The 25,591-nt window shown below is 43.2% G+C and overlaps 1 protein-coding gene across 3 annotated transcripts in view; it reads left to right on the forward strand.

Moving 5' to 3' along the window:
• HPS4 (Hermansky-Pudlak syndrome 4 protein) overlaps nt 1-25,591 on the forward strand; it is a 263,136-nt gene that overhangs the window by 203,385 nt on the left and 34,160 nt on the right. For all 3 annotated transcript variants that reach the window (XM_053777298.2, XM_053777299.2, XM_070087391.1), the window contains exons 3-6: nt 14,095-14,332; nt 18,544-18,677; nt 24,202-24,460; nt 24,998-25,092. In XM_053777298.2, coding sequence (XP_053633273.2) covers nt 14,095-14,332; nt 18,544-18,677; nt 24,202-24,460; nt 24,998-25,092 — 726 coding nt within the window. The remainder of the gene's footprint in view (nt 1-14,094; nt 14,333-18,543; nt 18,678-24,201; nt 24,461-24,997; nt 25,093-25,591) is intronic.

Consider the following 25,591-nt stretch of genomic DNA (forward strand, 5'->3'; position numbering starts at 1 on the left):
ATTCCACGCAGTATTTTGTATGTCGTTATCATGTCTCTCCTGACCCTCCTGTCCTCCAGTGTCGTAAGGCCGATTTCCCTTAATCTTTCTTCATAGGACATTCCCCTTAGCTCTGGAACTAACCTTGTCGCAAACCTTTGCACTTTCTCTTTCTTGACGTGCTTGATCAAGTGTGGGTTCGAAACAGGTGCTGCATACTCCAGTATGGGCCTGACGTACACGGTGTACAATGTCTTGAACGATTCCTTACTAAGGTATCGGAACGCTGTTCTCAGGTTTGCCAGGCGCCCATATGAAGCAGCAGTTATCTGGTTGATGTGTGCTTCCGGAGACGTGCTCGGTGTTATACTCACCCCAAGATCTTTCTCCTTGAGCGAGGTTTACAGTCTTTGGCCACCTAGCCTATACTCCGTCTGCGGTCTTCTTTGCCCTTCCCCGATCTTCATGACTTTGCATTTGGCGGGGTTAAATTCGAGAAGCCAGTTGCTGGACCAGGTGTCCAGCCTGTCCAGGTCTCTTTGAGGTCCTGCCTGTGTGTGTGTACTCACCTAATTGTACTCACCTAATTGTGGTTGCAGGGGTCGAGACTCAGCTCCTGGCCCCGCCTCTTCACCGAGTGCTTCTAGGTCCTCTCTCCCCCTGCTCCATGAGCGTTATCATACCTCATCTTCAAGCTGTATATGGTTCCTGCCTCCACTACCTCACTTGCTAGGCTATTCCACTTCCTGTGTGTGTGTGTGTGTGTGTGTGTGTGTGTGTGTGTGTGTGTGTGTTATGAGGGTGGGAGGTGTGGTGTGGAAGTTGAGTTAGGATGGAGGTGAGAGTCACCTTCCCCGGAAACATTTCCATCTGAAAATATATCTTATTGGCACGTACCTCATTTGCATATTACCACAGAGCTTCCTGACGTGTACAGCAAGGGAAGTAGTCAGGAGGTCAGAGGATCTGAGGTGTGCCACTCTTTGTATTTGTGGGGAGTTATGTTCCTATGCTTCTGTGTGCACATTTCTTTTTATTTATTCTAGTTGCACTTGCTTGAATATATGGCATAGTTTTTATTTTGCACGTGAGTTAAAAATTTAACATATAAGTCCCTAATATTCGTTGTGAAGAGGATGGGAGAGATTGTTTGCTGGAAGGAAGTTAGTTCACAAACTATTAAAAGGAGACTAAGTTACTACCTTACACAGGTTACTACCTGCTTGAGGAGTTATATCATGCAGGTTGTGAGGGACGTGTAGTCATGCAAATCACTGTCAGCAACAACCTGGTCGACTGAGTAGTCAATGATGTATAACATTAGGTCAGCTTTCCAGAGTAGAATAACTTTTAATACCAATCAAGGGTATACAGTAGGTATATAGTTGTGGTCTGGTAAGTGCTTGAGCTCTCGGCAGTACTGATAAGTATGGTGGTTGTTGCACAGTAACGATGGTGGTTGTTGCACAGTAACGATGGTGGTTGTTGCACAGTAACGATGGTGGTTGTTGCACAGTAACGATGGTGGTTGTTGCACAGTAACGATGGTGGTTGTTGCACAGTAACGATGGTGGTTGTTGCACAGTAATAATGGTAGTTGATATAGTTGCCGTGCCTGTGGTGGTAGCAGCTGCATAATCTGTGGTAGTTGTTGGTATAATGTTAGTGGTAGAGGTAGTTGTAGAGATGGAACTGGAACGCAGGCGGGAAAGATACATGATTATATACACCTGGAGAATCCTCAAGGGACTAGTACCGAACTTGCACACGAAAATCACTCACAACGAAAGCAAAAGACTCGGCAGACGATGCAACATCCCCCCAATGAAAAGCAGGGGTGTCACTAGCACATTAAGAGACACTACAATAAGTGTCAGGGGCCCGAGACTGTTCAGCTGCCTACCAGCATACATAAGGAGGATTACCAATAGACCACTGGCTGTCTTCAAGCAGGCACTGGACAAGTACCTAAAGTCGGTACCTGACCAGCCGGGCTGTAGCTCGTACGTTGAATTGCGGGCAGCCAGCAGTAACAGCCTGGTTGATCAGGCTCTGACCCACCATGAGGCCTGGTCACAGACCGGCGTTGACCCCTGGAACTCTCTCCATGTAAACTCCAGGTGGTAGTAGTAGTAGTAGCAGTAGTTGCTGGCCGTAGCTGGTGTAATTTTGATTGGAACTAGGCATGCTGGTGGTGGTAGCAGTGGTACGGGCGTATGTAATAATAATTGTGATACTACTCTTTCTAGAGCTGCTGTTGTCATCAGCAACGAAACTTTTAAAACATTTGACCACAAACACACATTCTGATTTTTCACTGTTGATACTGTTCCCTCGGTACCATCTAAACTCTAGAGGTGAAGCCAGCGCCTCCAGCAATTACAGCCTCAACAGCAAGTTGCTCCACGAAATGGACCATTCCCAGAGATGAATTCCATCGGTGGTAGGCGCTTAAGCCTCATCCAATCAACGTTAATCTGAGTGGGAGTGAGATTTGGCCAAGCAGAGTTGGGTTACCCAGTAAAACTCTTCAACCACCAATTATCCAGATCTTGCCACCTTTTTTTTCTTTTAAAATAAGAATGTCACCCCCAGATGATTCGCTTAAAGATAAACTTTCTTTTTTTCCTATTAGGTGATTTGTTTGAGGTAATACGGAATTTCTCTTTTGTTTATTCCTTTTCGAAATTTGGTCCACCGAGTTGAGCCTAATTGCTTGTGCGATAATAGACCGTGTTCAGGGTGTTCGTTATATTATATTGGACTGTCGGGTTGTCTCGCTCAGACCCTCCAGTATAATAACCACATCGGGGAGACGGAAGTAATTATGTTTCGGCCCGATTTAGACCATTGACAAGTTACACTGTTACTGCTGGGCCAGCAGGCCGCCAGCAGCAACAGCCTGGTTGACCAGGCAAGCGCTAAACAAACCTGTCCCAAGGCCGGGCTCCGGGCTAGAAACTCTTCGAGGGAATATCCAGGGTGCATACGAGAGGGGACAGGGAAAGAAACATTCATAACTTTCCTAACATTAATCTCAGTCTTGACTGAGATATCTGCCTTTCTCATTACATTCTCAAATATTTTAACTTCAGAACACTCGTGATTTGACCTGACCTTTGTGTTCTCTTCTTACCTCTTCACCTTTTCTATTTTTCTTTTTTTTATTGATTTGTCTTCTGCTCCACTATTTTCCTGTCTTCTTTGAGTATTACTAATAATACTACTACTACTATTACTACCACCACTGCTGCTGCTACTACTGCTAACCACTACTACTACCCTTACTACAACTAAATAATGCTGATACCAGTACTACTACTACTGTGGTTATTTCCTCCAACACTACTACTACTACTGCCTCTGCTTCCACTACCTCTTTCTTCTCCCCCCCCCCACACACTTTCCTCTCGTATATATTCTGGTCACATTCTCTTCTCGTTTTATTGTGTTTTGTCAATAGTCCAAATCAGAACGTAATGTGATATCTTTCCTTCTCCTAAATGCGGTTTATTTATGTATTGTTCCGCCAAAGGTACTGTGACTTTTTCTTTATGTTGGAGTTAACCAATATATTATGTTTGAGTTCAATATATTTGTTTTGAACTACCAATAAACGGTATTCAATTGTACTAGTTTCTCGGATAATTCGAACGGTTTAGTTTATTGTATTCGACCAAGGTAATCGAGGCTGGTGCCTCGATTACCTTGAGAAAGGCTTCCAAGGGTCAGCCACGCATGCGTTACCTTAGCCGCCTCTCGGAAACTTCAAGACCAGCCTGTCCTACCCCGGGTGTCCCTCCTCGCTGGTAATACAACATTCCCGTCATTATCACTGGAAATTCTTGAATCCCCTTTCCATACCAAAGTGCGAGACTGAATTAGCACGACGCTTGCAGCCAATATTCACGCCTGGGTTTGTAATTCGGATACATCACAAGAGGTTTGTTTCTCTAACTTTTCTAAACATCTGCTTGATTTCTGTATCGCTTGTCACTGTCTTTGTCTAAATTTTGACAGCTGAATCCCGTATTTCAGGCTTCTCTCCCCGTGTTTTCTGTCCTTATTTTTTTCCAAACACAAATATAATGATTTATCTGACGATTTTCAGGAAGGAGGGGAGAGACAGCCTCTTCTTTTCCTCCGAAGGACATTTGAAAAATTATTTTCCTCTGGCACACCTTAGCGCCCAGGAGAGAAAAATATAAAAGAGGAGAAGGTAATAAACAGGCGGCAGCTTAGTGATGGATGATCCTCCACACACTAGATGGCTCCCCCGTCGCCACACTCACATTATATCATTACTTACTAATGAGAATTATATGATCATACTTGCGAAAACAGAATTCTTAGACAAGTTTATATAACTGGTATTTTTACAGATATACAAGTGTTATGTAAGTGATACAAAATACCACGGGGGGAGTTCAGTGACAGTTCTAGGCCTTTCGTGTTGCAATTAATACATCAGGAGCTTGCAATGTTGCATAAAAGGAATTGCAAACAAATACCTTCAGAGGAAGCGTCTTTGCTCGAATGCATACACACACACATACACACACACACACACACACACACACACACACACACACACACACACACACACACATACACATACACAAAGCTCAGGAAGCAGAGAGAGGACCTAGTAGCGATCAGTGAAGAGGCGGGGCCAGGAGCTGAGTCTCGACCTCGGCAACCACAATTAGGCGTGTAAACACACATACATTGGCCACATCTGCAGGATGAGTATTGGTTTTGACGATGGTGTTTGGAGAGCTAGTAATCTGGCCTTGATATTAGTCTGGGGTGAGGGGTGTAATGTACCATGGATTACTGTTGATTATGGTAGCTAGCGTGCACTGACAGTACTGTCTGACGGTGGTCATATAAATGTTGAATAGCAATGACAGGTTGCTTTTACTACTTTTCCTCTTCCTTCTCCTCTCTCTCTCTCTCTCAGAATAGGATCTAGGAGACTGGAGGTCCAAAGACAAAGTATCTCGGAAAGGCTACGAACGACTATGTATATTTATCTTGTTTAATAATCATCCATTATCTTTTTCATTAGTTCTTAACCTTGTATATTTGTTACTACTTCTGCTTGCCAGTAAAGCCCTAATACCCACCTCTTTTAAAAGATAAACATGAAAAACAGGAAAATCATGAAAGTATGACAAAATCATAAGTCAATCTTAGAGTTTGTTCAAAATATTTCGATGTACTGGTTAACTGCAGCATCATTAATTTGGACAAATGAAATTTGAGTAATGCTTTTACCCTTGCATCTCTATTCTTAAATTTAAACACATGGAATTTTTAGAATACCAAACACTTGATACCCATATGTTACAGGTTAGTTGTGAAAGGCAGCCATACATCACAGGCTAAATTTGAAATTATCAGCGTGGTGGTTGATTCCTGTTGTTGCTTGATCAGCTGTGAGATCTCAGGCTTCGTCACAGCAGCGTACATCAGTTCACGAGTAAGATTCGGTTAATATCTTTGGTTTTAGTGTTGATCATCACAGGGCAGCGAGGCTGGCTGGCTCTTCTAAGCTGTGGCAGAAGGGATGAAGCCTTGAGAACCCTGAGAGAATCAGGTATACAACACCAGTTTGTCAGTGAGAATCCTGGGTATTCTCACGGGATAAGTAAATTGACTACTGTCTTCCAGAATAGGGAAGTGTCCATTGATGGTAGGTGTCGAATGGTATCAGTAAGTGAGCACTTAACCTGTCAATCTGGATTTTTTGTTTTGTCAGGAAACAGGACAAGTGCCTCCTGACGCTGGTCGTAAACATTTAGATGACCAATTAAGCTGGAGTGTGAGGTGGAACTTTTCCTTATAGTGATTGGATTAGCTAATAGATCTCAGCAAAACATAATCTTCGATTCAAATGCAACTAATGTGGCATTTTATTGTGGCAACGTTTCGCTCTCCAGGAGCTTTATCGGCTTGATAAAGCTTAACATATTGTCGATAATTCTACTAATATTAATACAAAAATCTTCGAGAGGGGTTAGTTTTAGAATAAAAGTCTGTTATTTTCAAATTAAATAAATTATTTACCCTTCTCAGGTAGATAGCAATTTATTCTGTGGGTATAAACACGCTGTGGACTTACCCTGGTGATAACCAGTAGGGGAGTGATATCGTCTCATTACGATTTCTTGAGGCTTGAACCAGTAAACATCTGGAACAGGAGTATAATGAATTTAGTTCCATCTCTTCCCAAAATGCTTTGAAACTTATGGAGTTCGTGGCACTGACTTGGACATGGATAATAATTTTAACTACCTCAATAAAACACGCTGATGAGATCCTGGGGGCAGGGATAGGAACTTGCTTCACCAATCTTTGTAACCCAGAACAAATGCCCATCATCAACGATACCCAATCACTGCAATTCTGCAGCGTCTTGAGCGTATCTCCTTGGAAAGTAGTGGACACCGACTGAGGGAACAGACATTCCTTTTTCACAGAGTCGCTTATCAGAGACAGAACAGAAACACGCAATTGTCAACATTTGTCGATTCAGCCTTTATAAGTATAGCGATTAGTTATGAATTTAGTGTTTAGTAATAATAATGATCCAGGCGAATATTCCACGTCCTGGTTCATCTCAGAGACACGGGTTCTCATGGTACTCTGAGAAAAAGATAGTATTTAATTCATATTTCTGTCATGTAGCTACCCAGGACACAATCATAAGAGCTTCTGCTACACTTGGCTTCTAATACTTATCGTGGCAACACTAGTATTATTGTGTTGGTATCACTGCAAATTTTATTAACACTGGGGTTGTGCTAATATCTATCGCAATTTTGAGTTAATATCCTTAAAAATTGTGTTAATATCACTCTTTATATTGTGTTATCACTCATATTGTGTTAATATCACTTATATTGTGTTAATATCACTCTTTATATTGTGTTATCACTCATATTGTGTTAATATCTCATTATATTGTGTTAATATCGCTCATTTTGTTAATATCGCTCATTATATTGTTAATATCGCTCATTATATTGTTAATATCTCTCATTATATTGTGTTAATATCACTCGTATTGTGTTAATATCGCCCATTATATTGTGTTAATATCACTAATTATATTGTGTTAATATCACTAATTATACTATGTTAATATCGCTCATTATATTGTGTTAATATCGCTCAGTATATTGTGTTAATATCGCCCATTATATTGTGTTAATATCGCTCATTATATTGTGTTAATATCACTAATTATATTGTGTTAATATCACTAATTATACTATGTTAATATCGCTCATTATATTGTGTTAATATCGCTCAGTATATTGTGTTAATATCGCTCATTATATTGTGTTAATATCACTAATTATATTGTGTTAATATCACTAATTATATTGTGTTAATATCACTAATTATATTGTTAATATCACTAATTATATTGTGTTAATATCACTAATTATATTGTGTTAATATCACTAATTATATTGTGTTAATATCACTAATTATATTGTGTTAATATCACTAATTATATTGTTAATATCACTAATTATATTGTGTTAATATCACTAATTATATTGTGTTAATATCACTAATTATATTGTGTTAATATCACTAATTATACTATGTTAATATCGCTCATTATATTGTGTTAATATCGCTCAGTATATTGTGTTAATATCGCCCATTATATTGTGTTAATATCGCTCATTATATTGTGTTAATATCACTAATTATATTGTGTTAATATCACTAATTATACTATGTTAATATCGCTCATTATATTGTGTTAATATCGCTCAGTATATTGTGTTAATATCGCTCATTATATTGTGTTAATATCACTAATTATATTGTGTTAATATCACTAATTATATTGTGTTAATATCACTAATTATATTGTTAATATCACTAATTATATTGTGTTAATATCACTAATTATATTGTGTTAATATCACTAATTATATTGTGTTAATATCACTAATTATATTGTTAATATCACTAATTATATTGTGTTAATATCACTAATTATATTGTGTTAATATCACTAATTATATTGTTAATATCGCTCATTATATTGTGTTAATATCGCTCATTATATTGTGTTAATATCACTAATTATATTGTGTTAATATCGGTCATTATATTGTGTTAATATCACTCGTTATATTGTGTTAATATCACTAATTATATTGTGTTAATATCGGTCATTATATTGTGTTAATATCACTCGTATTGTGTTAATATCGCCCATTATATTGTGTTAATATCGCTCATTATATTGTGTTAATATCACTAATTATATTGTGTTAATATCGGTCATTATATTGTGTTAATATCACTCGTTATATTGTGTTAATATCACTCACAATATTAACATTACCGTGTTAATACCTCTCATAATACAATATTAATAATATTACTCGTAATTTTATGTTAAAATCCCAAAAAATGCGATAATATCTGAAAATAATATTAGGTTAATTACCAGGATATTACAACCGGCACAAAAGGCCTCGAAAATTGACTTTTAAGCCATTTATTAACCTGATCGTAAACGGCTTGTAATGTTCCTGTTAATTACCGTTGTTGAGCTGTTACTGTTGTGCCGTGGTTGCTAACGGGGGCGCCAGCTGCTGCGTGCGTTTTTTAACGTTATTGTCCACGCTTAGATTTTTATATATGTTTCGTTTTTTTTCTGTGTTTTGTTTTACGGGAGTGATTAATGCAGCGGACCACCAGCAGCAACAGCCTGGGTGACCAGGCTAGCACCAGACGAGCCTGGCCCATGGCCGGGCTCCGGGAGTACGAGAAACTTTCGAAACTCATCAAAGATACATGTATGTTAATACAACGTGTATGTTTAATACAGCATGTTAATACAACGTGTATGTTTAATACAACATGTTAATACAACGTGTATGTTTAATACAACATGTTAATACAACGTGTATGTTTAATACAGCATGTTAATACAACGTGTATGTTTAATACATGTTAATACAACGTGTATGTTTAATACAGCATGTTAATACAACGTGTATGTTTAATACAGCATGTTAATACAACGTGTATGTTTAATACATGTTAATACAACGTGTATGTTTAATACAGCATGTTAATACAACGTGTATGTTTAATACATGTTAATACAACGTGTATGTTTAATACAGCATGTTAATACAACGTGTATGTTTAATACAGCATGTTAATACAACGTGTATGTTTAATACAGCATGTTAATACAACGTGTATGTTTAATACAGCATGTTAATACAACGTGTATGTTTAATACATGTTAATACAACGTGTATGTTTAATACAACATGTTAATACAACGTGTATGTTTAATACAGCATGTTAATACAACGTGTATGTTTAATACAGCATGTTAATACAACGTGTATGTTTAATACATGTTAATACAACGTGTATGTTTAATACAGCATGTTAATACAACGTGTATGTTTAATACATGTTAATACAACGTGTATGTTTAATACAGCATGTTAATACAACGTGTATGTTTAATACAGCATGTTAATACAACGTGTATGTTTAATACATGTTAATACAACGTGTATGTTTAATACAGCATGTTAATACAACGTGTATGTTTAATACATGTTAATACAACGTGTATGTTTAATACAGCATGTTAATACAACGTGTATGTTTAATACAGCATGTTAATACAACGTGTATGTTTAATACAGCATGTTAATACAACGTGTATGTTTAATACATGTTAATACAACGTGTATGTTTAATACAGCATGTTAATACAGCGTGTATGCTTAATACAGCTCGTTGATACAACGTGTATGTTTAATACAACATGTTAATACAACGTGTATGTTTAATACAACATGTTGATACAACGTGTATGTTTAATACAAAATACATTAAAATGTATGAGAGATATGTACACCACATGAGTGGAAGTGTATGATAATACATGTATGGTGTATGTTAGTACATCAGAGACCATACATGAGTGACAATACATCAGATAAAATACAACACATACAATACAGCAGAAACAATGTTAGAGACAATACAACACACAATACTACAGAAATAATACATTAAATACAATACATATAATACATTTGCAATTCTCTTGTATACCACTGGAACATTTTATGCACTAAATGCGTATGGGTCACTCAGAGTCTGGTGGAAGAAACACTCGGGTTCGATCCAAGGAAAGGGGGATAGACACAACGCCTTGGATCAAGAACCCTCACTGGCATCAAGTGATCTTGATGCTTATGTGCACCTGTGTGTAGCCTCATGTGTACCTGTGTGTAGCCGCATGTGTACCTGTGTGTAGCAGTGTGTGTGGCTTCATGTGTACCACCTGTGTGTAGCTTCATGTGTATTTGTGTAGTTTCATGTGCATCTGTGTAGCCTGCGTACCTGTGTGTAGTATCATGTGTACCTGTGTGTAGCCTCATGTGTACCTGTGTGTAGCCTCATGTGTACCTGTGTGTAGCTTCATGTGTACCTGTGTGTAGCTTCATGTGTACCTGTGTGTAGCTTCATGTGTACCTGTGTGTAGCTTCATGTGTACCTGTGTGTAGCTTCATGTGTACCAGTGTGTAGCCTCATGTGTACCTGTGTGCAGCCTCATGTGTACCTGTGTGTAGCTTCATGTGTACCTGTGTGTAGCTTCATGTGTACCTGTGTGTAGCTTCATGTGTACCTGTGTGTAGCCTCATGTGTACCTGTGTGTAGCCTCATGTGTACCTGTGTGTAGCTTCATGTGTACCTGTGTGTAGCTTCATGTGTACCTGTGTGTAGCCTCATGTGTACCTGTGTGTAGCTTCATGTGTACCTGTGTGTAGCTTCATGTGCACCTGTGTGTAGCCTCATGTGTACCTGTGTGTAGCCTCATGTGTACCTGTGTGTAGCTTCACATGTACCTGTCTGTAGCCTCATGTGTACCTGTGTGTAGACTCATGTGTACCTGTGTGTAGCCTCATGTGTACCTGTGTGTAGCCTCATGTGTCAGTAGTGTTACAACTGGAATAATTTTATTTTTCACAGTGTGCAAATACGTATATATATATATATATATATATATATATATATATATATATATATATATATATATATATATATATATATATATATATATATATATATATATATATGTATAATCTTATTCACTTATTACTAAATATCTCAGTTTTTCATCCATTGTATTCACTTTTATCCAGTGTCTACTAGTATTAAGAACACGGATAATAATGGCTGTATAAACACTAATTATTATCATTCTTATATTGTTATATTTGGCAGAAAATATTAAATTCGTATATATTATAGAGCGTCTGGTTAGTTAATATATTTACAGCAGTGTCACTCTGTGGTTGTTGCAGGGGGGAGTGCCTGCCAGCCGTGGTTGTGTATGACATTGTGGTTGTTGCAGGGGGAGTGCCTGCCAGCCGTGGTTGTGTATGGTATTGTGGTTGTTGCAGGGGGGAGTGCCTGCCAGCCGTGGTTGTGTATGGTATTGATTGTGATTGTTGCAGGGGGGAGTGCCTACCAGCCGTGGTTGTGTATGGCATTGTGGTTGTTGCAGGGGGGAGTGCCTGCCAGCCGTGGTTGTGTATGGTATTGTGGTTGTTGCAGGGGGAGTGCCTGCCAGCCGTGGTTGTGTATGGTATTGTGGTTGTTGCAGGGGGGAGTGCCTGCCAGCCGTGGTTGTGTATGGCATCGATTGTGGTTGTTGCAGGGGGGAGTGCCTACCAGCCGTGGTTGTGTATGGCATTGTGGTTGTTGCAGGGGGGAGTGCCTGCCAGCCGTGGTTGTGTATGGTATTGTGGTTGTTGCAGGGGGGAGTGCCTGCCAGCCGTGGTTGTGTATGGTATTGTGGTTGTTGCAGGGGGAGTGCCTGCCAGCCGTGGTTGTGTATGGTATTGTGGTTGTTGCAGGGGGGAGTGCCTGCCAGCCGTGGTTGTGTATGGTATTGTGGTTGTTGCAAGGGGGAGTGCCTGCCAGCCGTGGTTGTGTATGGCATTGATTGTGGTTGTTGCAGGAGGGAGTGCCTGCCAGCCGTGGTTGTGTATGACATTGTGGTTGTTGCAGAGAGGAGTGCCTGCCAGCCGTGGTTGTGTATGGCATTGATTGTGGTTGTTGCAGGAGGGAGTGCCTGCCAGCCGTGGTTGTGTATGACATTGTGGTTGTTGCAGAGAGGAGTGCCTGCCAGCCGTGGTTGTGTATGGCATTGATTGTGGTTGTTGCAGGAGGGAGTGCCTGCCAGCCGTGGTTGTGTATGACATTGTGGTTGTTGCAGAGAGGAGTGCCTGCCAGCCGTTGTTGTTTATGGCATTGATTGTGGTTGTTGCAGAGGGAAGTGCCTGCCAGCCGTGGTTGTGTATGACATTGATTGTGGTTGTTGCAGGGGGGAGTGTCTGCCAGCCATGGTTGTGTATGGCATTGATTGTGGTTGTTGCAGGGGGGAGTGTCTGCCAGCCATGGTTGTGTATGGCATTGATTGTGGTTGTTGCAGGGGGGAGTGTCTGCCAGCCGTGGTTGTGTATGGCATTGATTGTGGTTGTTGCAGGGGGGAGTGTCTGCCAGCCATGGTTGTGTATGGCATTGATTGTGGTTGTTGCAGGAGGGAGTGCCTGCCAGCCGTGGTTGTGTATGACATTGTGGTTGTTGCAGAGAGGAGTGCCTGCCAGCCGTGGTTGTGTATGGCATTGATTGTGGTTGTTGCAGGAGGGAGTGCCTGCCAGCCGTGGTTGTGTATGACATTGTGGTTGTTGCAGAGAGGAGTGCCTGCCAGCCGTTGTTGTTTATGGCATTGATTGTGGTTGTTGCAGAGGGAAGTGCCTGCCAGCCGTGGTTGTGTATGACATTGATTGTGGTTGTTGCAGGGGGGAGTGTCTGCCAGCCATGGTTGTGTATGGCATTGATTGTGGTTGTTGCAGGGGGGAGTGTCTGCCAGCCATGGTTGTGTATGGCATTGATTGTGGTTGTTGCAGGGGGGAGTGTCTGCCAGCCGTGGTTGTGTATGGCATTGATTGTGGTTGTTGCAGGGGGGAGTGTCTGCCAGCCGTGGTTGTGTATGGCATTGATTGTGGTTGTTGCAGGGGGAGTGCCTGCCAGCCGTGGTTGTGTATGGCATTGATTGTGGTTGTTGCAGGGGGAGTGCCTGCCAGCCGTGGTTGTGTATGGCATTGATTGTGGTTGTTGCAGGGGGGAGTGCCTACCAGCCGTGGTTGTGTATGGCATTGACTGTGGTTGTTGCAGGGGGGAGTGCCTACCAGCCGTGGTTGTGTATGGCATTGATTGTGGTTGTTGCAGGGGGGAGTGCCTGCCAGCCGTGGTTGTGTATGGCATTGATTGTGGTTGTTGCAGGGGGAGTGCCTGCCAGCCGTGGTTGTGTATGGCATTGATTGTGGTTGTTGCAGGGGGAGTGCCTTCCAGCCGTGGTTGTGTATGGCATTGATTGTGGTTGCTGCAGGGGGGAGTGCCTACTAGCCGTGGTTGTGTATGGCATTGATTGTGGTTGTTGCAGGGGGGAGTGCCTACCAGCCGTGGTTGTGTATGGCATTGATTGTGGTTGTTGCACGGGGGAGTGCCTGCCAGCCGTGGTTGTGTATGGCATTGATTGTGGTTGTTGCAGGGGGGAGTGCCTGCCAGCCGTGGTAGTATGGCATTGATTGTGGTTGTTGCAGGGGGAAGTGCCTACCAGCCGTGGTTGTATTTGACATTGATTGTGGTTGTTGCAGGGGGGAGTGCCTACCAACCGTGGTTGTGTATGGCATTGATTGTGGTTGCTGCAGGGGGGGAGTGCCTACCAACCGTGGTTGTGTATGGCATTGTGGTTGTTGCAGGGGGAAATGCCTGCCAGCCGTGGTTGTGTATGGCATTGTGGTTGTTGCAGGGGGGAGTGCCTGCCAGCCGTGGTTGTGTATGGTATTGTGGTTGTTGCAGGGGGGAGTGCCTGCCAGCCGTGGTTGTGTATGGCATTGTGGTTGTTGCAGGGGGGAGTGCCTGCCAGCCATAGTTGTGTATGACATTGATTGTGATTGTTGCAGAGGAGAGTGCCTGTCAGCCGTGGTTGTGTATATCACTGTGTGATCGTTTTGGTTGTTGCAGGCGGTGCGTGCCAGCCGTGGTTGTGTACGACAGTGGCGTGTGCACAAAAGAGGAGGATGACCCCGCCAACGCTGTCCTCTACTTCCGCCCACGCCACACGCCCACCACCGCCCGCACCTCCCTGGCCGGCCAGCTGGCGGGCGTGGTCCACTTCTGCCGCCACGCCTTCGCCACGCCCACCATCGTCAGGACCAGACACGCCCACATAGCCCTCAAGGACTACGGGCGCTTTGTTGTGGTGAGTCTGTGTGTGTGTGTGTGTGTGTGTGTGTGTGTGTGTGTGTGTGTGTGTGTACGTGCGTGTTACGTACATCAGTATGGTATCATGTGCTCATAGACGTAATTTTTCTATACTTACGTTGAGTTGGTGCTAAAAATTAATAAAAGATTAGGCCTGGTCACAGACCAGGCCGTGGGGGGCATTGACCCCCGGAACTCTCTCCAGGTATACTCCAAGTATATCCTTTATATAGAGTGTAATGTGTATATTACAGTGAACTGTGTTCAATGTTCACCATATTTTATTATATTCTAGGTATTTACAGTGATGTAGTGGTGGGAAGGAACAGCAATACCTCTGTAATTAATTTAACAGTTTAATAAGTCGTGTGCGTTGCCCGGTGCACGGCACCTCTGGTTGCCAAGTGACCAGCATCAGCTAGTGGGTAGGCAACAGTTAGCTAGCCCTTAGCTGGTCTATATACACAGATTGTGTTAGAGATGTCTGGCTGGAGTCTTACTCAAACAGTGGTTAACTTACACCCAGGGTGGGGAAGGGGTCGTATTTTGTTCAGCTTGTCTCGGTTTCCAGAGGTAGACTTGTGACGTTTCTGTCATGGGACGTACATGGCCTGGATGGGTTTATTTTGTGTGTGTGTGTGGAGGTATTCCTGTCTCGCCTTCTGGCTCCTAACACACTAGACCTCTGCCATGTGTCAGTCCCTGAACACGAGTTCATGCCTCCGACACACTGGTCTTTGCCACTTGTAAAGCCAGTCAGTCTCAGAGCAGCACTGCCGGGGTAAGCCGGACTCCACTCTGGCTTCCGACTCGGCTTCTGTTACTCCACACAGATGCTGATCTGCTCTGAGGTTGTGAATGTCTCGATCCACTGATGTTCTGCTAATGACACTGCCTTCACGTCTTACCCCAACACTTCTTGTTAGTCTCCTACTGTTACATCTCTCTCATCTGCTCTTTTCTATAACTGTGTCTAATTGAAGATTATTATGATATTCTGAGTTGTTAAGGAACAAAAGATCTTCTGATTATTCTACTGTATATTACTATCATGCTAGATATTATTAAGATTTCTGTCTCGCTTTTCATCTTTTTACTTTGTTACGATCGCCGAAGCAGTTTATTGTCAGGTGGAAGATGAACTCCTGGACTGACTGTGTGTGTGTGTGTGTGTGTGTGTGTGTGTGTGTGTGTGTGTGTGTGTGTGTGTGTGTGTGTACTCGCCTAATTGTGGTTGCAGGGGTCGAGACTCAGCTCCTGGCCCCGCCTCTTCACTGACCGCTACTGGGTTCTCTCTCCCTGCTCCATGAGCTTTATCATACCTCGTCTGAAAGCTATGTATGGTTCCTGCCTCCACTACATCACTGGCAAGACTATTCCACTTCCTGACAACTCTATGACTGAAGAAATTCTTCCTAACATCCCTTTGATTCATAGGACTCTTCAACTTCCAATTGTGACCCCTTGTTTCTGTGTCCCATCTCTGGAACATCCTATCTCTGTCCACCCTGTCGATGCCTCTCTGTATTATATAAGTCGTTATCATGTCCTCTATTTCCCTTCTGTCCTCCAGTGTCGTCAGGTAGAGCTCCCTAAACCTCTCTCCTCGTAGGACATGCCCCTTAGCTCCGGGACTAGTCTCGTTGCAAACTTTGCACTGTCTTTAGTTTCCTGGCGTGCTTGGCCAGATGTGAGTTCCAAGCTGGAGCTGCATACTCCAATATGGGCCTGACATATACGGTGTACAGGGTCCGGAACTACTCCTTACTGAGATACCCGAATGCTATTCTTAGGTTTGCTAGGCGCCCATATGCTGCAGCGGTTATTTGGCTGATGTGCGCCTCAGATGTGCTCGGTATTATACACACTCTGAGATTCTTTTCCTCGAGTAAGGTTTGTAGTCTGACCCCCTAGATTGTTCTCCGTCTGCGATCTTCTTTGCTGCACTTGGTGGGGATCTGGACAGGCCTGCAACATGTCCAGATCCCTCTAGAGTCCTAGCTTATCCTCCTCTGACTGAATTCTCCTCATTAGTTCGCATCGTCTGCAAACAGGGAACTTCTGAGTCTGTTCCTGCCGTTGTGTTATTTACATGTACCAGAAACAGCACCGGTCCTAGGATTGACCCCTGTGGAGCCCCGCTGTGTACTCGCCTAATTGTACTCACCTAATTGTGGTTGCAGGGGTCGAGACTCTGCTCCTGGCCCCGCCTCTTCACTGATCGCTAATAGGTCCTCTCTCTCTCCCTGCTCCATGAGCTTTATCATACCTCGTCTCAAAGCTATGTATGGTTCCTGCCTCCACTACATCACTTGCTAGACTATTCCGCTTCCTGACTACTCTGAAGAAATACTTCCTAACATCCCTTTGGCTCGTAGGACTCTTCAACTTCCAATTGTGACCCCTTGTTTCTGAGTCCCCTCTCTGGAACATCCTGTCTCTGCCCACCTTGTCTATTCTACGCAGTATTTTGTATGTCGTTATCATATCTCCCCTAACCCTCACCTCCTCCAGTGACGTCAGGTCGATTTCCCTTAACCTTTCTTCGTGTGTGTGTACTCACCTATTTGTGGTTACAGGGGTCTAGTCATAGCTCCTGGCCCCGCCTCTTCGCTGAAATTTTTTTTTTAACTTCCTCCCCGGAGGGAGTGGACTAAAATGTCCTGATTAAAAAACAATTTACTAGAAGTGTGTGTGTGTTGTGTGTGTGTGTGTTGTGTGTTGTGTGTTGTGTGTGTGTGTGTGTGTGTGTGTGTGTGTGTGTGTGTGTGTGTGTGTGTGTGTGTGTGTGTGTGTGTGTTTTATATTACATAAATTACCAATGGTTGACAGCATCTGTTAAGTTGTTTCCCTTCAGCTATTTATCACCGTATGTGTATACAAATATTATCTAGCATTCCTTCTATTATATGTCAAGTTGGGGAAACATGAAGAACCACCTAGCATGACCAACTGCCTCACCAAGAAGATTATTGCTCTAGTCACATCCTCAACACAAACCACAACAGCCACAAACACAATACAAACCTAGCAGCACAACACAACATAATGCAGCAACACAACACAGCACCATAACAACATATCGTGGTATCACACCAACAACATATCACAGCACCACAACACAGTACCAAAAAAACAGCACAACACAGCATAACACCACAACACACTGCACTACAACACATCTTTTCAACGTAACACTATCACAACACACCAAAACATAACACAGTATCAACACAGCACCAAACAGCACACCACCACAACACATTTACAACACATCAAACCACACAACACAGTACCACCACAACACAGTATCACCACAACACAGTATCGATCATAACGTTGGCCCAGCGGTCGCTGACAACAACAACAACACGGGCTGCTTGGTAAACATGATCGTCTTTCTCTCACAATTTGGCTGAGATGTGATGATACTGTTGGCAAACTGTGCTATTGTTGCCGTGTACACACACGAGGTAGGAGGAGCTAGGAAGAGGGGCTGGGAGAGACGCAGGGAGACAGACGGGCGGAGAGAGAACAGGAAAAGTACAGAGGATAGTTAAGTTTATTCAGGTATACACAAATACAGTTACATAGATTATCATACGTAGCAGCATATGTGTAGAGAACCTCGGATAACCCCCAAAAAAGTCAGTGACTTATTTCCATTCGAGAATATAAGAAACAGTGGCAATTCAAGGAAGAATACATAGGGATAAGATAAGCCGAGAAAGAGAGAGGGAGGAGAAGAGAACAGGAATGGGGAAGAATGTTGGGGAAAGAAAAAGAGACGATAGGAAGGGAAAAGCAAAGATATTTAGGATAGGACGGAGAGTGTGAGGCAGGGAAGGGGAGAAATGGCCATAGGGAGAAATAAAATAATGGAATAGGGGACGGGAAAACAACGGAAATTATACAGGAAAAAAAACTCGGAAGAGGGAAGAATGGAAAAAATAACGTGAAAGTGGGAGAGAAATTCAAGAACATCATTAAGGAAAGACAAAATTATGCATAGAGGAAGAGACAGACATAGAGATTGTGTGTACTCACCTAATTGTGGTTGCAGGGGTCGAGACTCTGCTCCTGGCCCCGCCTCTTCACTGATCGCTACTAGGTTCTATCCCTCTCTGCTCTGTGTATGAGAGACACAGACACAGACAAAGAGTAAGTGTCCAGCCAGCCACTGAATAACAAATGGGCGTGTGTTTACAGATGGTGTGTGGGCGTGGCGGGGAGTGGGCGCGGGCTCGACTCCTGGAGGTGACGAGACTCTTGGACGCCTCGACGGGCGGCCTACCTCACCTGTGGCTGACCTGCGGATACGACCACCAGGTTTTCACAGACAGGTAAAGTCAGGCCTACTCAACCTCATACGAACCACACTACGGGCGGGGATAGAACACGCGATCAGAGTCTCAAATCTCCAGACCGTCGCGTTAGCCACTGGACCAGCTAGTCCAGTGGCTAACGCGACGGTCTGGAGTTTCGAGACTCTCTGACCGCGGGTTCTAACCCCACCCGTGGTATGGTTTGTTTGCAATCGTGTCATGATTTCGTGAGTTAACCTCATACATGCAAGCGTCTGTAGGTTTGCAGTTCCATAATTACTTTGTTATTCTTACGTATATTTCATATACTAAATATCCAGACGTGTTTTAAAGATGGAAGAAATTCTTCTTAACCTTAAGTGTACCTATGTTATAGTTTATTAAAAGAAATCAAACACTCAAACTCCAGTATTGTAGGAAAAAGCATTATTTTTTATGTACCTTAAACACAGGCTTTAAACTAGCCAGCCATCTAACCACCAGTAGTTTGTGGTAAATGGATCTTTTGTGTTGTCTGTCCCACCGGTACATTGTGGTGGAACTAATTTTTGTGACATAAGAACATAAGAAAGAAGGAACACTGCAGCAGGTCTACTGGCCCATGCGAAGAAAGTCCAAGTCTCCCACCGGCTTAAGCCACTGCCCCAACCTAGTAAGGTCAGTTCACATTCACTTAAGGAACATAGCAGCTGGCCCAGTAGCGCACAAGGCATTTCTCAATTACCCGAAAATTTGTAATAAACGAGTGTAACAATTCAAAGGCCAAGAATTTTTTCCTTCCAAGATTTTTTTTTTTTTGTGGCCGGGGGTGGAATTGTTACAACCTGAAAACCCCTTTTCTGATCGCCTTGAAACCTTCAATACAAGTATTTTAATTAAAGAACATAAAAGCACTGCAGGAGGCCTACAGGTCCATGCTAGACAATTTCATCTCACATCAGTGAGGCTACTTGGGAGATTGTTAAATTCGTCCTCAACTCTGTTGTCCAACCGGTGCGTTCCCACACCCTTTCTTAATCTAAATTTGTCCAATTTCAATCCATCTCTGTGACCCCTGTTTTAGTGAGATTTTTTCCAGCACGTTATATCCTTCATTCCCGTTTTCCATTTGTCCACCTCAATTATATCTTCCCTAATTCTACGCCTTTCCAGAAAGTACAAATGCATTATTCTCAGCTTATCTTCGTGGGAATGATTTCTGAGACATGGGACCAACTTCGTCATCCTTACCTTTTTATTTACACGCAAATTAGGTATACTATCTCCCCCCCCCCCCAAGATGCGACTAACACCCAGGTACATACTTACGGCTAGATGAACAGCAGCAGCAGGTGTCAATATGCCCAGAATCTCCACCTATGTGTTTTCTAGAGTATGTTCATTGAGTAATGTGTAGAGTAGAACGGGGCGGCATAACCTAAGGTCTTACCGAAGATATATAAAGTTAAGGTATAACCTGACAACCCCTATTATTTATACTTCTTGATATGAAGCCAAAAATTCTGTTAGATGTGATAAATGGTTTTGAAAACCGACAATCTCAATTTTATTAGACTTCTTGCGAACACATAAATTAGACACATATGCAACACTTGGGTATCTTTAGTGAGAAAACGTTTCGCCACACAGTGGCTTCATCAGTCCATACAAAGGAGAATGGTGGAGAACAGGAGGAGTTTGAGGTAATCAGTCCCTTAGCCTTGAGTCAATGTAATCAATCCATCAGTGCTGCACATGTGTCTAATTTATCAACTTATCGGTTCTCCGAACCATTCATCTACATTCTTGCGAGCACTGATGCGCTGATGTATTGGTTTAGATAACTGTATACTTAAATACTTAAATCTATTTTGCATGCAGACTAAAATCAATTTATTTACCTCGTAATTGCCATGATTATCCCCCCCCCCTTCCTTCCCAGGATTAGACAATGTTTATATTTATCCACATCCTGGACTACAGCATCAGCCTCTCCGGATCATCTTGTGGTGCCCGGGGAAAAAAAGTCACAGAAAATAAGTCACAATTTTGACTAGTTGTTAGGTAAGACACATATGCAACAGTTAGACAACTTTATTCCGAAACGTTTCGCCTACACAGTAGGCTTCTTCAGTCGAATACAGAAAGTAGGCAGGAACAGTAGAGATGTGAAGACGATGTAATCAGTCCATCACCATTGTAGTCGTAGAATTTGAGGTTGTCAGTCCCTCGGCCTGGAGAAGTTCAGTTCCATAGTCAGGAACTATGGAAAAAAAGTCACATTTTATGTAAATACCATAAATAATTAAAGTAGTAAAATAAATATTTTAAATGAGTTATTAACCGACAGTACATGACTCGTACACGTTGACAAAATACAATTTATATACATAGATAAAAAAAAAAATTATTCAATTTCTTAAGGAAATCTAGTGTCCTGAACGGAACATAGTTAACGGCCTATATCTCCCATTCCACAGGAGCTGTGTTCCCCCTACGGGTTTAGCTCTCTTGGTTAAAATAATTACAAAGAGTATCAATCTTTAATTAGTGATTCATCATGTGTAGGGGATGGAATATTTCTTAGGAAGAGACTGTGTAGGTGCAAACTTTGTTGGATTCTCTGCTGTAACTGAAGAATGCATTTTCTGGTCGGCTTGAAACTCTGATGTGTTTTACTAGTTTTGTGAATTAAATGTTGCACGTGTGTCCGGGATGCCCCAGATGTTGCACGTGTGTCCGGGATGCCCCAGATGTTGCACGTGTGTCCGGGATGCCCCAGATGTTGCACGTGTGTCCGGGATGCTCCAGATGTTGCACGTGTGTCCGGGATGCTCCAGATGTTGCACGTGTGTCCGGGATGCCCCAGATGTTGCACGTGTGTCCGGGATGCCCCAGATGTTGCACGTGTGTCCGGGATGCTCCAGATGTTGCACGTGTGACCGGGATGCTCCAAATGCTGCACGTGTGTCCGGGATGCCCCAGATGTTGCACGTGTGTCCGGGATGCTCCAAATGTTGCACGTGTGTCCGGGATGCCCCAGATGTTGCACGTGTGTCCGGGATGCTCCAGATGTTGCACGTGTGACCGGGATGCTCCAAATGCTGCACGTGTGTCCGGGATGCCCCAGATGTTGCACGTGTGTCCGGGATGCTCCAAATGTTGCACGTGTGTCCGGGATGCCCCAGATGTTGCACGTGTGTCCGGGATGCCCCAGATGTTGCACGTGTGACCGGGATGCTCCAAATGCTGCACGTGTGTCCGGGATGCCCCAGATGTTGCACGTGTGTCCGGGATGCTCCAAATGTTGCACGTGTGTCCGGGATGCCCCAGATGTTGCACGTGTGTCCGGGATGCTCCAGATGTTGCACGTGTGTCCGAGATGCTCCAGATGTTGCACGTGTGTCCGGGATGCCCCAGATGTTGCACGTGTGTCCGGGATGCTCCAGATGTTGCACGTGTGTCCGGGATGCTCCAGATGTTGCACGTGTCCGGGATGCTCCAGATGTTGCACGTGTGTCCGGGATGCTCCAGATGTTGCACGTGTGTCCGGGATGCTCCAGATGTTGCACGTGTGTCCGGGATGCTCCAGATGTTGCACGTGTGTCCGGGATGCTCCAGATGTTGCACGTGTCCGGGATGCTCCAGATGTTGCACGTGTCCGGGATGCCCCAGATGTTGCACGTGTGTCCGGGATGCCCCAGATGTTGCACGTGTGTCCGGGATGCCCCAGATGTTGCACGTGTCCGGGATGCTCCAGATGTTGCACGTGTGTCCGGGATGCCCCAGATGTTGCACGTGTGTCCGGGATGCCCCAGATGTTGCACGTGTCCGGGATGCTCCAGATGTTGCACGTGTGACCGGGATGCTCCAGATGTTGCACGTGTGACCGGGATGCTCCAGATGTTGCACGTGTGTCCGGGATGCCCCAGAAGTTGCACGTGTGACCGGGATGCCCCAGATGTTGCACGTGTGTCCGGGATGCCCCAGATGTTGCACGTGTGTCCGGGATGCCCCAGATGTTGCACGTGTGTCCGGGATGCCCCAGAAGTTGCACGTGTCTAATTCTTCATCTTAACGGTATTATGTCTTCTGCTCAGAAATAAGTGGAAGGTATTCAGGCTTAATTCAGGGAACTGGAGCACAGATCCAATTCCGTATTATTATTATTATTATAATAATCAAGGGGAAGCGCTAAACCCGGAGGATTATACAGCGCCTGGGGGGGGGATGTGGAAGGCATTCAGGCTTAATTCGGGGAACTGGTGCACAGATCCAATTCTCTAAATCAAGAGCCCCTCACCAACATCAAGGAACCTTCCTTGAGGGGTCCAATTCCGTAGATCAAAAGCCCCTCACCAGCGACAAGAACCCTCCCTGGTGGGGTTGGTGTGAGAGTATTGGGTTATCCTACACTAAATCTACGTAATGTACTTTAACATGTCTACATGTGCTCTCAGCACTATGTACAGATAAATGGTATATTATGTTCCCAAAACTTAAATTGTATTAACTTAGAAGCTGGTCAGTCTTACTTAAACAAGAGATGGGATTAATTTTAGATGTGTACATTTTTTCTGGGGGGGGGGGGGTAAAAACTGGGGAAATTGAAATAATGTTCTTGTAGTAATTTCTGGTTGTCACCACCGAGCGGCTTCAATCCTTCATCAATGATAACTGGATAATGTAACTTCCGAAAGCCTTCAAACTTAACGTGGAGTATTTTTGGATAGTGGTTTCTCTGAGAGAAGCGAATGCCTCTTCAGTTTAACAAAACTGGGGGTTTCTTAGTGGAAGATTTGAATTAGATTTAGGCTGTGTATATCCCAATTTACCATTTCTATTGAAGAAATTTTGAATTGTAGTTTGTACATTTCGATTTGTGAATGATTCATCTGATTCTTTTTAAATCTTCATTAGTATATAATCGTAATTTTTAAAGGGGTGGACCGGTAAGCCAGCGGAAGGCCTCGGTCAGATGACAAAAAATTCCAACGGCGGGTCATCATCTAAGACCCGCGTCAGGAAACACTTAGTCATGTTTCCTAAACCTTACCTAACCCCTCATTAGTAATATTTAGCTGCATAACAAATTTATGCCACACTATTAAAATCGCGTATATTCACACACAAGGATCTACAGTCATGCAATACGGGAATACCTTTCTCGGATCCCACAACCGAAATGTTTAATTATAACTATGATGCTCAGATGACTTGATCTTCTGACTTACTGGAGAGCAACATCTCGTCTCGGGTAGTGTGTCTAATCGGGTTGCAGGAAAGAGTATAAATTATAACCATGGCTGGAATGTCAACTGGGGTTAGAGTTATAGAAGAGGGAGATAATTTTCTTTGATCAAGCAGCTGTTTAAATACAGTACATTGATAATATAAAGTAAATGGACCTATTTCCTCAAACTCTTCCTCATCTTCGGATGTTGTTCTCTGTATTGGACTAAAGAAGCCGCTGGCTGGCGAAACGTTTCCACAATAAAGATTCCCAAAATGCTGCAAAAAAAAAAAAAAAATCATCACACTGATAATGTTGACCCCACCCTAGGCTGACGGAGCTCCTGGACGCCTTGCTTCCTCAAGCTCTGCCTGACGCTGATTTCGGGGAGGACCAACCACTAGGGTCGTCATGCAGCACCTCCCCCAGCACCCCATCTCCCGCCACCGAGGCTTCTGAGGGAGGCGGCGTCCCTGTCGAAGGCGGAGGCTCCAGCCGGAAGGAAGAGGAGGATGAAGAGGGAGAAGAGGAAGCATTTAAACTCCTGCACAGGATTTTCAACGCCGTTCCCTCTGTACAGCTGCCCAAGGTGGGTGGTGACCTTCTTGTTATTTCTTCGGAAAGTAATCAGAGTCAGGCACAAATATCTCCCAGTCATATATAAGTTAATATTTTTGTGAATGTTTAGAAATGATGCATTTTTAGATTTTATCTCCCGAAATTTATCTACAAAGTACGGCCTCTGTTATTTTATATGCTCGGTCTTTGAAGGCTTGGGGATTGTAATAAAAGTTGCATGGAGAGCAATTAATTGTGATTGAATATGTAACAATATTAGATTTAACATTGTGTGTTGAGACTAATGTATGAAGTTACACCAATCCTCGCCTGTGACCCCCACCCACTGCCCCTCATCTGACCACCACCCACCACCCCCTCACCTGACCCCTCCACACCTCACCCCTCCCCTCCACACCTCACCTGTGACCCCCAATCTTGCACAAGGCCTGGTCACAGACCGGGCCGCTGGGGCGTTGATCGTAGAAACCCTCTCCAGGTATGTAGCTTCACGACCTTCATCTGTGGTTCTGTCTCTTGCACACTACACTCTTGTGACCTCCAACAGAGTGGAGGCGGCGTCTTCCTGAGGGCGCAGCAGCTGGTGGAGGTGTGCCAGCAGCAGCCAGGGGTCCTGGCTGGTGCCACCATGCACAAAGACAGGTGAGTCTGGCTTTTCTCCTCCTGAAAGATAAACCTGGGATAAACTCTGTTAATTCTCTGTTCGCGACGTCGAGCACAAATGTCTATTTTTTTTCCTCTCATAAAAATCGTCTATGTATATATTTTGCTTCGGATAACTAATACGAATACTCTCCTTAGATGTATTTGTGTAAACATATTCGAATACGGGTTATATATATAAGGTGAATCATTTAAAATAAAATATTGAATATCACTGCTATTTTTTTGTGTGTTTACTTCAGTGGTGTGGAAAAAAAATGTAATGGTAAGAAACCGACACCTTTTAAGCTTTTTATAAACCTGAAATATGAATATTAATTATTTGCTATTGTTGATTCGTAGTTCAATATAATTCTTGATTTTTGAGCAAATGATCAGTAACTTTACTCAAAAATTCTGTCTTGCTCTATAGGAGTGTGCAATAATTCCTTTTAAGTTGATAGGTCAAAGTTTTGCAATATATTTTAACCTTGAGAAT

This window comes from Cherax quadricarinatus, chromosome 21, assembly GCF_038502225.1.
Source record: "Cherax quadricarinatus isolate ZL_2023a chromosome 21, ASM3850222v1, whole genome shotgun sequence".
Classification (NCBI taxonomy): Eukaryota; Metazoa; Arthropoda; class Malacostraca; order Decapoda; family Parastacidae; genus Cherax; species Cherax quadricarinatus.